This window comes from Babylonia areolata, chromosome 14, assembly GCF_041734735.1.
Source record: "Babylonia areolata isolate BAREFJ2019XMU chromosome 14, ASM4173473v1, whole genome shotgun sequence".
Lineage (NCBI taxonomy): Eukaryota > Metazoa > Mollusca > Gastropoda > Neogastropoda > Buccinidae > Babylonia > Babylonia areolata.
This window is the reverse complement of record NC_134889.1, coordinates 15173176-15185675: the sequence shown is the minus strand read 5'-3', so window position 1 is coordinate 15185675 and position 12500 is coordinate 15173176. Positions and strand designations below refer to the sequence as shown.

The 12500-nt window shown below is 44.0% G+C and overlaps 1 protein-coding gene across 1 annotated transcript in view; it reads left to right on the top strand.

Moving 5' to 3' along the window:
* The window catches only part of LOC143289859 (scavenger receptor cysteine-rich domain-containing protein DMBT1-like), a 127851-nt gene that overhangs the window by 61614 nt on the left and 53737 nt on the right, over window positions 1–12500 (top strand). Inside the window, exons 23-27 of the mRNA XM_076599051.1 lie at window positions 2403–2562; window positions 4892–5055; window positions 6779–6935; window positions 7998–8176; window positions 10129–10285. Coding sequence (XP_076455166.1) covers window positions 2403–2562; window positions 4892–5055; window positions 6779–6935; window positions 7998–8176; window positions 10129–10285 — 817 coding nt within the window. The remainder of the gene's footprint in view (window positions 1–2402; window positions 2563–4891; window positions 5056–6778; window positions 6936–7997; window positions 8177–10128; window positions 10286–12500) is intronic.

Below are 12500 nucleotides of genomic sequence, written 5' to 3'. Positions count from 1 at the left end.
GTGGTATTGGTGGTGTTGTGTTGTTGTTGGTGTTGTTGTTGTTATTGTTGGTGGTGGTGTGTTGTTGTTGTTGGTGGTGGTGTGTTGTTGTTGTTGGTGGTGGTGGTGGTGTGTTTTTGTTGTTGTTGTTGGTGGTGGTGGTGGTGTGTTGTTGTTGTGTGTGTTGCTGTTGTTGTTGTTGGTGGTGGTGGTTGTAGTGTTGCTGTTGTTGTTGTTGGTGGTGGTGGTGCTACTACTGCTACTGCTGCTGCTACTATTACTGCTGCTACTATTACTGCTGCTGTTGTTGTAGCTGCTGCTGCTGCTGATACTGTTGTTGCTGTTGCGACTGCTGATGATACTACTACTACTGCTGCTGCTGCTGCTGATGATGATGATGATGACGATGATGATGATGGCTATACTACTACTGCTGTTGTTGTTGCTGCTACTGCTGCTGCTGCTGATGATGATGATGACGATGATGATGATGATGATACTACTACTGCTGTTGTTGTTGCTGCTACTGCTGCTGCTGTTGTCGCTGATGATACTACAACTACTACTATTGCTGCTGCTATTGCTTCTGATGATGATGATGATACTGCTACTACCGCTGCTGCTGCTGCTGCTGCTACTACTGCTACTACTCAATTCAGTTCAAAATACTTTATTGTCAGCTTCAACCCAAACAGAAAATTCTCTTTCGGATCACTCAATGTCCGCCAGGAAATATCAAAGGGAAAAACGGATGAGTAACTGACACACCCTTCCCTGATCACTACACACTACTACTACTACTGCTACAACTACTGCTGCTGCTACTACTTCAACTACTACTGCTGCTGTTGCTGTTGTTGCTGCTGATGCTATTGCTACCACTACTACTGCTGCTGCTGATGAGGATGATGAGGATGCTATAATGATGCTATTACTACTATTACTGCCGTTGCTACTGCTGCTGCTGCTGATGATGATGATGATGACGACGACGCTATTACTACTACTGCTGCTACTGCCGCAAATACAATAACTGCTACTGCTGTTGCTGCTACTGACACTATTACTACTACTGCTGTAGCTGTTACTGCTACTACAACTACTAACATTACTACGGGAATAGCGTGGAACAGAATGAAGCAGGGCAGGACAGAACATGGTAAAGAAACAGACGAGAATAAAATTCTGTTATGTTGTTGCCATGAAAAGATTCACTGTTTTGGGGTTTTTTGTTTTTAAGCAGCAAACTTAGAATGGAATTAAAAGTTGTGCCGTGAAACCTTTGGGTTAATAAGACGATGAGATTAGAATAAAATGGATTGTATTGTTGCGAACCCCTTAGGGTTGTAAGACGCAAGAAAAGAATAGAATAGAATTGAAACCTCTGGGTTTATAAGACACAAGAATAGATCGCACTGTCACAAAACTTTTGGGTTTGTAAGGAACAAAATACGAATCGAATAATTACATCGTCATGAAACCTTCAGGTTTATAACACGCATGAGAATAATAGAACATTTTATATAGTCATGAAACACTTGGGCTTTTAAGATAGAAGAAAACAATGGAATAGACTGAAATAAAGATAGAATATGAAACCTTTGGGTATAATAAATAAGACACCCAAAATATGGACCAGGATAGACAGTATTGTCATGAAACCTTTCGGTTCAAAACACACAAACACACACACAAGTTTCAAGTTTTAATTATCCTTTCACTCCTACTGGAGTATGGAGGATTACTGCAAAATAAACTTTTCATGCCCAGAACAAACATTTCCAAATACACAACAATGTCACATAAAAGTTGAGAAAACACAAATGTCTTTTAACTCCAAAAGTATAACTTGGCAACATTTGCAAATCTAATCATCTTACTTACAACTAAAATGACTTTTTTGCCTCCTCCACACACACACAATACCACCACCACACTCTGCACACACACACACACACACACACACACACACACACACACACAAAACTTCCCCTCTTCACACACACACACACACACACACACAAACACAACTACCCTCTGCGCGCGCGCGCGCGCGCACACACACACACACACACACACACACACACACACACACACAAAACAAAGACTGTGTGATGCTTTTAACAGTTCAGAAGATGATATTTACCTTTTAGACAATTGTGTAAAGTACAATACTTACAGACACAGATTCCTAATCGATATATGTCGTCCAAATGCAAAGCCAAGTGAATTGATCCTTCTAACAGAATTACAGCCAAGGCCGGCGAAATTTGTTCACGAATGTTTCTCTTCTTAATATGCTTCATTTTGTCTTATAAACTTTAAGGTTTTATGACAATAAAAAGTATTCTATTCTTCTATTCACACACACACACACACACACACACACACACACACGTACATACACACTTGTTTGTTTTCAGACCAGACCAGCACCGCCCCAGTGCAGTACCGACTGAGTGGCGGGGCCTCCGTGTATGAGGGGCGTCTGGAGGTCCGCTACAACAACTTATGGGGCACCGTCTGTGATGATTACTTCGACAGCAGGGACGCTCAGGTCGTCTGCAGGAGCTTGGGACTGAGGTGAACTTTCTGTTTCTCTGCTCTGTGTGTGTGTGTGTGTGTGTGTGTGTGTGTGTGTGCGCGCGCGCGTTTGTGCCTGCGTTTGTGTGTGTGTGTGTGCGTGCGTGTGAGCGTGTGTGTGTGCGCGCGCGCGTTTGTGCCTGCGTTTGTGTGTGTGTGTGTGTGTGTGTGTGAAAGGGAGAAACAAGTGCTAGGGTATTTAGTCTATTCATTATAGAACAATGTGAGCTCGTTTTAACTGCTTGTTAGCATTGCAACATGTATGATGTATGTCCATGTAGTGTGTGTGTGTCCTGTATACATACACACAGTCACTGTGATGCCTCTGCGCACGAGACTTCATTTTTCACAGGTGTATTTCCAAGCACAAGGACATTTAAGCAAACTGGTACATAAACCGGCAATACCATATGGGGTAAAAAAGAAAACAAAAAAAACCAAAACAAAACGGTATGGCTATACACAGTAGAATATTAATCGTAGACTTTGCGACGATACTGTGCAATAGAATAACATTTCAAATAAACATTTACAGTGTAATGATATCGTAGACTGTGACAAATGTTTATTTCAAGCGAATACTTTGACGATGTTGTGCATTAGAACAGTGTTTCAAAAAAAAAAAAAAAAAAAAAAGAAAGAAAAGAAAACCCAACATTTTGCTTACAACGATATGGATTGAAATTATGTTCCAAGCAACATTGACAGTAGAATAATCGTAGACTACGTGACAATGTTGTGTGCATCAGAAAGATGTTTCATGAGCAGACTATGTGTGCCAATGTTGTGCCTTAGAATAATGTTTCAAACAACTTAAAATAAAATTATTATCACTTTGCTGACAGTGATATGAATTTGAATAATGTTCCAAGCAACATTTACAGTGGAATATCCGTAGACTATGTGACAATGTTGTGCATTAGAATAACATCTCAAACAACTTTTTTATCACTTGACCGCCACTCTGCATTAGAACAATGTTTCAAACACCTTTTAAAAAACAAACAAACAAACAAAATCAAAAAACAACAACAAAAAAACAAAAACAAAAACACTTGACTTTGTTCGTGTTGGATGCCCTAATTATCATTGACTGACCTAATGTTAAAAGTTCGACTGTTTGGCTATTGTCTAAAGAGTCAGCATTTCTCATCTCCCCTCTCCCCCCCCCCCCTCCCCGCCCCCACCCCCAACAATTTATTTTTTCTAATTTCCTTTCTTTTTAATTTTGTATTCTTTTGTCGTGTTTCCCTTTCATCAGGTGATACCTCTGGTGACGACCAATTCAATTTCATGCTGATATTACAGTAGTAGTATTTTACGTATAAATTTGTTTTTTCATTTGTTATTTTAATTTCTTCTTCTGCCGTTTACGAATAAGTTATTCTATTCGATATAAATGTTGATAATTATGGTTCTTCAGCCGTCATGCTAGAATAAAACTGAAGTGCAGTGCAAAGTGTGAACGCTGTATAAGCTTCAAAACGTTGCTTATGCTCTTTATTTTCTTTTTTTCTTTTTCTTTTTTTTTTTGTCTTTGCTTGTATTATTGTAACCAGGCAAATATATCGGGTGTCCCCCAAAAAGTTGACCGCTTTTTGACAAGTATTTTCTCAGTGATACAGATACCGAATTAATTGAAAATTTTCACACAGTAACCTTAGGGTATCATTTTCAAGTCTGCAAAATATCTAAAGGTTCGGACGCAAATTATGCAAGTATTGTCAAAATCGAAACAGCATGTCAAAAAATCCAGTATCAGACCCATGCAATGTGACCTTCATCATGTTCATGCCAGTTGCCAGGTGTTGGCATCTGTCAATCAGTGTCAGTCTAAAAATAGCCTGTCTGTGTGTCTAGTCTATTGATTTTTTTTTTTTTATTGTCGTCTGCATCTAAAACCAATTCTGTCCAAAGTTTCAGTCTGGAAGGATCAACCATGCCTCATATCACTGAGAAAATACTTGTGAAAAAGCGGTTCACTTTTTGGGGGACACCCGATATAAGACCACGAGACTGGGTTTGTTTCAATGTACCTTTTATTTGACCTGTGTGCCAGCTGAATCCGAAGCGTAAACAGCATGTGCGTGAAGCTGTGTACCTTGTGAATGTAGAGAGTCACCACTCTTTACTATTAATTTGTTAATCATTAATGTTGTTTTCCTGGTCTCGTTGATTAATTTCAATAAAACCAACTTTGACTGTGAATTTACCTCTGTGTGTGTGTGTGTGTGTGTGTGTGTGTGTGTGTGTGTGTGTGTGTGTGTGTGTGTGGTGTGTGTGTGTGTGTGTGTGTGTGTGTGTGTGTGCCGGATTTGGGGGGTGCCAGTGGGGGGACGGTGATGACGTCGGTGGGGGCCGGGAGGGGCCCCATCTGGATGGATGACGTGGCCTGCACGGGGCAGGAGGGATCACTGGCCGCCTGTCCCTTCAAGGGCTGGGCCGAGAACAACTGTGGTCACTCGGAAGACGTTGGCGTCAGGTGCACCAACCGTGAGTTTCTCTTTCTGTTCGGGTGTGGGGTGGTGGTGTAGGTGTGGGGTGTTGGTGTGGGTGTGGGTGTGGGGTGGTGGTGTAAGTGTGGGTGTGGGTGTAGGTGTGGTGCTGTAGGTGTGGCTGATGGTGTAGGTGTGCGTGTTGGGGTGGGTGTTGGTGTTGGTGTTGGTGTGTGTGTGTGTGTGTGGGGGGGGGGGGTGTAAGTGTGGGTGTTGGTGTGGGTGTGGGGTGGTGGTATAGGTGTGGTTGTTGGTTTTGGTGTGGGGTGGTGGTGTGGGTGTTGGTGTGGGGTGTGGGTGTTGGTGTGATGTGTTGGTGTGGGTGTTGGTGCTGGTGTGGATGTGGGTGTGGAGTGGTGCTATGGGTGTGGGGTGATGGTGTAGGTGTGGTGTGGTGTGGGGTGGTGGTGTAGGTGTTGGTGTGGGGTGTGGGTGTTGGTGTGGGTGTTGGTGTGGGGTGTTGGTGTGGATGTTGGTGTGTGTGGGGGGTGTGGGTGTTGGTGTGGGTGTTGGTATGGGTGTGGTGTGTAGGTGTGGGTGTAGGTGTGGGTGATGGTGTAGGTGTGGGGTGTTGGTGTGGGGTGTGGGTGTTGGTGTGGATGTGGGTGTGGGGTGTTGGTGTAGGTGTGGGGTGGTGGTGTAAGTGTGGGTGTTGGTTTTGGTGTGGGGGTGGTGGTGTAAGTGTGGGTGGTGGTGTGTGGGTGTGGAGTGATGCTGTGGTTGTGGGGTGTTGGTGTATGTGTAGGTGTTGGTGAGGGTGCTGGTGTGGGGTGTGGGTGATGGGATGTGGAGCCAGCGTGAGAGAGAGAGAGGCAGACAGACAGGGAGACAGACAGACACAGAGAGAGACAGGGAGAGAGAGAGCACAACTGTGCACACACACACACACACACACACACACACACACAGAATGAACACTGAACACTGAAATGTTTAACGTCATTAGCTGAAAAGCTGTGGTGACATAGTAGGTACTAATCAGAACAAAAATGGTACATCATAGATAAAATGGAACAGAAAGAAGAGAGAGAGAGAGAGAGAGAGGGGGGGGGGGGAGGGGAAAATCTGTGACCACTCGGAGGACGAGTAACGTCGCGTATACCAACCGGAAGTTTCGTTTCTCCCTGAGCTGAGTAGTGTGTGTAGTTGTGTGTGTGTGTGTGTGTGTGTGTGTGTGTGTGTGTGTGTGTATATGTGTGTGTGTGTGTGTGTGTGTGTGTGTGAATAGAACATAATAGAATAGAATGAGTATATATATATATATATATATATATATATATATATATATATATATATATACTATGGATATATATATATATATATATATATATATATATATATGAGTGTGTGAGTGTGTTTGTGTGTGTGTGCGTGTGTGTGTGTGTGTTCGCGCGCGCGCGCGCGAGCGCATTTATACATGTGTGTCTCTGTGTGTTTACGAGTGTAATCATGCATAACGCATGCAAGCATTCTACAGGGCGAGAAACACACACACACACACACGCACGCACGCACATACACACACACAAACAAACACACGCACACACACACACACACACACACACACACACACCAACCCCTATCCCCCACACCACCACCCCGACACATCTTTGCATTTATTATTAATTTTTATTTTTTAAAGTTTTTTAAAAATTATTTTTCTTTTGCCATTACTCACATATATGGGCGTGTGTGTCCTGTGTGTCTATTTTTGGTGACAGAGGCGGCCTTGAACCTTCAGGTTCGCCTGCAGGATGGCGGGGGAGCGGACAGCGGACGGCTGGAGGTGCTGTACCAAGGAGCCTGGGGCACTGTGTGTGACGCTCACTTCCATGACAGCGCCGCCGCTGTCGTCTGTCGGCAGCTGGGCTTCAGCACGTGAGTCATCATGCCAGTACACTCTTCTTCTTCTTCTTCTTCGTCTTCGTCTTCTTCTTCTTCTCCGTGACGTAAGCGATCCTCTCCGTGACGTAGAGCGTTCTTCTCCATGACGTAAACGTTCTTCTCCGTGACGTAGAACGTTCTTCTCCGTGACGTAGAGCGTTTTTCTTCTTCTCCGTGACGTAGAGCGTTCGTCTTCTTCTTCTTCTTCTTCTGCCATGATGAATGAAAAATTTAATGTATGTGTGATCGTGCTAGCAAATGAACAGTAAGTGCGTGTGTGTGTTTGTGTGTGTTTCAGTGTGTGGGCGTGAATGTGTACGTATGTCTTTGTTTACTTGTTTTATAATTATGATGGATTCATACATTTAGATAGGAAGGCATCCATTATTGTTGGGCGACGATTGAGTTAGGCTCAGGGTGGTGACTGAGACAGCATCGGGATTGTATTGTATTGTATGTATTGTATTGTATTGTATTGTATTTCTCATTTTGTCATGACAGATTTCTCTGTGTGAAAATTTCGGGGCTGCTCTCCCCAGGGAGAGCTTGTCGCTACACTTTGAACGCCACCCATTTTTTTTGTTGTTGTTGTCTGCCTGCAAAGTTTATTTGTTTTCTTATCGAAGTTGATTCTTCTATAGAATTTTGTCAGGGATAATCCTTTATTGTTTCTGTGGCTTCTTTTCTTTATGTGCGCTAAGTGCATGCTGTACTTGGGACCTCGGTTTATCGTATCATCCAAACGGACTAGCGTCCAGACCACCACTCTGGGTCTAGTGGAGGGGGTGGATAGGGAGCGGGTGTGTGTGTGTGTGTGTGTGTGGGGGGGGGGGGGGGGGGTTGGAGGTGGGGGGGGGAGAAAATACTGGCGACTATTGGATTCGAACCAGTGCGCTCAGATTCTATCGCTTCCTAGGCGGACACATCACCTCTTGGCTATTACTCGACTATGATGGTACTATTAATCATTATTATTTAAAAAAATTCATTTATCTATATATTCTTACCCTCCTATTTCCCTTTTCACTTTTTACTTTTTGTCGTGCTGGTTCCCAGGGGTCGAGCACGGGCGTACGGGGGCGCGCGCTACGGCCAAGGTCAAGGCCACGTGTGGCTGCAAGGCGTGCAGTGCGTGGGGGCGGAGCCCAACATCAGCCGCTGCAACGTCACCATCAACAGGGGCGGGGCCGGAGCCTGCACGCATGCGCACGACGTGGGCGTGTCCTGCAACGGCGGTCAGTGACAGATGCAGTACAGGACAGTACAGGACAGTACAATGGAATACGCTACACTGCACTGCGTTTCTCTACACTACACTACACTACACTGCGTTACACTACACTACATTATACTGCACTGCGCCACACTACACTGCGTTACACTACACTACACTGCACTACGCTACACTACACTACACTACACTGCAATGTAATGCAATGCAATCCAGTGCAATGAGTGCAGTGCAGCACAGCGCAGCGCAGCACAGCACAGCACAGCACAATACAAAACAATACAATACAATACACCACCACAAGGCACCACGCAACACAACACCACACATTACACACAACACAACACAACGCAACGCATCGAAATGAAACGCACACCACACGCAATGCAACGCAACGCAACGCAAAACAACACAACACGACGCAATGCAACACACTGCAACGAGTACAATACAACACACAGTTGTACTGCATTGTGTTTCGTTATCTTGTGTTGCGTTGTACTGTACTGTACTGTACTGCACTGTACTGTACTGCACTGCACTACACTGAACTGTACTGTACTGCACTACACTGAACTGTACTGCACTACACTGAACTGTACTGCACTGATCTGAACTGTACTGACTGTACTGCACTGATCTGAACTATACTGACTGTACTGAACTGAACTGTACTGCACTGCACTGTACTGTACTGCACTGCACTGTACTGTACTGTACTGCACTACACTGAACTGTACTGTACTGCACTACACTGAACTGTACTGCACTGCACTGTACTGTACTGCACTGCACTGTACTGTACTGTGTATTCTGCATTCTGTTTTGCCCAGTACTGTACTGTACTGTAATTTGTATTTCTATTTCTTTTTTTTAAATTTTCTATCACAACAGGTTTCTCTGTGTTAAATTCGGGCTGCTCTCCCTGGGCGCCACCCCTTTTTTTGTATTTTTTCCTGCCTGCAGTTTTATTTGTTTTGTCCTATCAAAGTGGACTTTTCTACAGAATTTTGCCAGGAACAACCCTTTTGTTGCCGTGGGTTCTTTAACGTGCGCTAAGTGCATGCTGTATACGGGATCGTCTCGTCCAGATGACTAGCCTTGGTTTATCGTCTCATCCGAATGACCAGTGTCCAGACCACCACTCAAGGTCTAGTGGAGGGGGAGAAAATATCGGCAGCTGAACCGTGAATCGAACCAGCGCACTCAGATTCTCTCACTTGCTAGGCGGACGCGTTACCTCTAGGCCATCTGTACCATACTGCACTGCACTGCACTGTGCTGTATTGAACTGTATTCTACATTCTGTTCTACATCCTGTATTTTCTATTCTACATACTGTACTGCACTGAATTGCACTGCACTGCACTGTGTTCTCTGTATTCTGCATTATTATTTACCCAGTACTGCACTGCACTCTGCTGTACTCTGTACAGAAATAGATCTTTCAAAAAAGCGTATCAGAAATATCTGATGCAACAAATGTAATTAGTACCAGCAAAATCAAAGCATATGATGAGATCCTGGTAAGCCGACATATTTTGATTAATTGTTCTCCAACAGTGTGTAAGCAAGGAAAAAGGAGAGTGTAAGTATGCGTGTGCATGTCTGTGTACTTGTGTGTTGGAGAATACGTGTGTGATGCCTGTGTGTGCACACACATGTGTGTGTTTGAAGATTTTCATGTGGCAGTGTTTTGTATGATTTTCATCATGTTTCCGTAATTGTAGTCTTTGATTCATCCGTTTTTGTATCTATTATTATCTATTTGGTTTGTTCTAAGTCATTTATTTGTTCACATTTATTTCATTTGTTACAATGTGTGATGTGTGTGTATGCGTGTGTGAGGGCATGGTGTAAAGAAGCTTCCAGTTTATCCATTCTACCCCCAGTAAAACATTTGTCATTGTCATAGTCATTGCACTCTATACTCTGTTGTTTTTGGGCATGCCCCAGGCAATCTGCCGGCCGTGCACGTGAGACTCGTGGGTGGGGGCAACCACTACGAGGGCCGGGTGGAGATCCAGGTCAATGGAACGTGGGGCACTGTCTGCGACGACAACTGGGACAGCAAGGACGCCAAGGTCATCTGTCGGATGCTGCATATGCCCACGTGAGTGATTTGGGGATGCCTGTATTGTATTGTATTGTATTGTATTGTATTGTATTCTATTCTATTAGACGCCAGGGTCATCTGTCGGATGCTGCAGATGCCAACGTGAGTGATTTTGGGATGCCTGTATTGTATTGTATTAAACTCTAAGCTCATCTGTCGGATGCTGCAGGTGCCCACGTGAGTGATTTTGGGATGCCTGTATTGTATTGTATTGTATTAGACGCCAAAGTCATCTGTCGGATGCTGCAGATGCCGACGCGAGTGATTTTGGGATGCCTGTATTGTATTATATTGTATTGTATTGGATTGTATTAGACGCCAGGGTCATCTGTCGCATGCTGCAGATGCCGACGTGAGTGATTTTGGGATGCCTGTATTGTATTGTATTGTATTGTACTGTACTGTATTGCATTGTATTAGACGCCAGGGTCATCTGTCGGATACTGCAGATGCCGATGCGAGTGATTTGGGGATGACTATTGTATTGTATTGTATTGTATTGTATTGTATTGTATTGTATTGTATTAGACGCCAAGCTCATCTGTCGCATGCTGCACATGCCCGCGCGAGTGATTTTGGGATAATTGTATTGTATTGTACTGTATTGTATTGTACTGTATTGTATTGTATTGTATTTTGTTACTCTTTTTTTGTTGTTGTCACAACAGATTTCTCTATATGAAATTCGGGCTGCTCACCCCAGGGAGACCACGTCGCTACACTGAGAGCGCCACCTATTTTTTTGTATTTTTGTCCTGCCTGCTGGTTTTTTTTTCCCTTGGTTTTGTTTTCCTAGTGAAGTGGATTTTTGTGCATAATTTTGCTAGGAACAACGCTGTTGTTGCCGTGGGTTCTTTTACGTGCGCCAAGTGCATGCTGTATATGGGATCTCTCATCCAGATGACTAGCGTCCAGACCACCACTCAAGGTCTAGTGGAGGGGAAGAAACTACTGGCGACTGTGCCGGGATTCGAACCAGTGTGCTCAGATTCTCTTCATAAACACACAGAGTCGTTTGCTAATTACAGCAGGCTGCCTCACCTAGTTTGTATATGGGACTCGAACCTGTGGATCACTTGCTTCCTGACTAGTCGGGTGCATTACCACTGGGCCACCGTTTCACGTGGAACGACTCTCAAACAGGAAATCCCCCAGGGGGAGTACTTCTGTGTAGGTAACAGAGTGATGGCCTGGAGGTAACGCGTCCACATAGGAAGCGAGAGAATATGAGCGCGCTGGTTCGAATCACGGTTCAGCCGCCGATATTTTCTCCCCCTCCACTAGACCTTGAGTGGTGGTCTGGACGCTGGTCATTCGGATGAGACGATAAACCGAGTTCCCGTATGCAGCATGCACTTAGCGCACGTTAAAGAATCCACGGCAGCAAAAGGGTTGTTCCTGGCAAATTTCTGTAGAAAAATCCACTTCGATAGGAAAAACAAATAAAACTGCTCGCAGGGGAAAAAAAAGGGGGGTGGCGCTGTAGTATAGTGACGCGCTCTACCTGGGGAGAGCAGCCCGAATTTCACACAGAGAAATCTGTCGTGATAAAAAGAAATACAAATATATGAATACAAATATAAATACTCCACAAGGGTTAAAAACAAAACAAAACAAAATAAAACAAAACGAAACAAAAAAAACCCCAAGGACCCAGTTTCCCTCTCATAATGTAATTATCCACCCCTGCTGCAAACCCCATATTATATTGAAACAGAAAGGTTGGTACTGTTAAAAACACACACCTTTGCTTTTATTTATTTATTTATTTTTTACTTGTGAGTGAGTGATGGGGATTTTACTTGGGTGAGTGGGTATCGCGTAGATTTTTTTTACCTGGTTGAGTGAGGGTTATGTTGGTTTTGCCTGGGTTTGTGGGTTATGTGGGTTTTTACCTACGTTAGCAAATTATGTGGGTTTTTACCCGGGTGAGTTGGTTACGTGTTTATTATTTTTTATTTTATTATATTTTTTACTGCATGAGTGGTTTACGTGCAGTGGGTTTCACCTGGGCGAGTAATGTGGTTTTCACCCTGGTGAGTGTGTTACATGGGTTTTTACCTGGGTGATTGAGTTATGTGTGTTTTTTTATGGGTGAGTTGGTTACGTGGGTTTTTACCTGGGTGAGTTGGTTACGTGGGTTGTTACATGCGTGAGTGGGTTATGTGGGTTTTAACCTGGGTGAGTGGGCGAATGATGTGGATTTTAACCT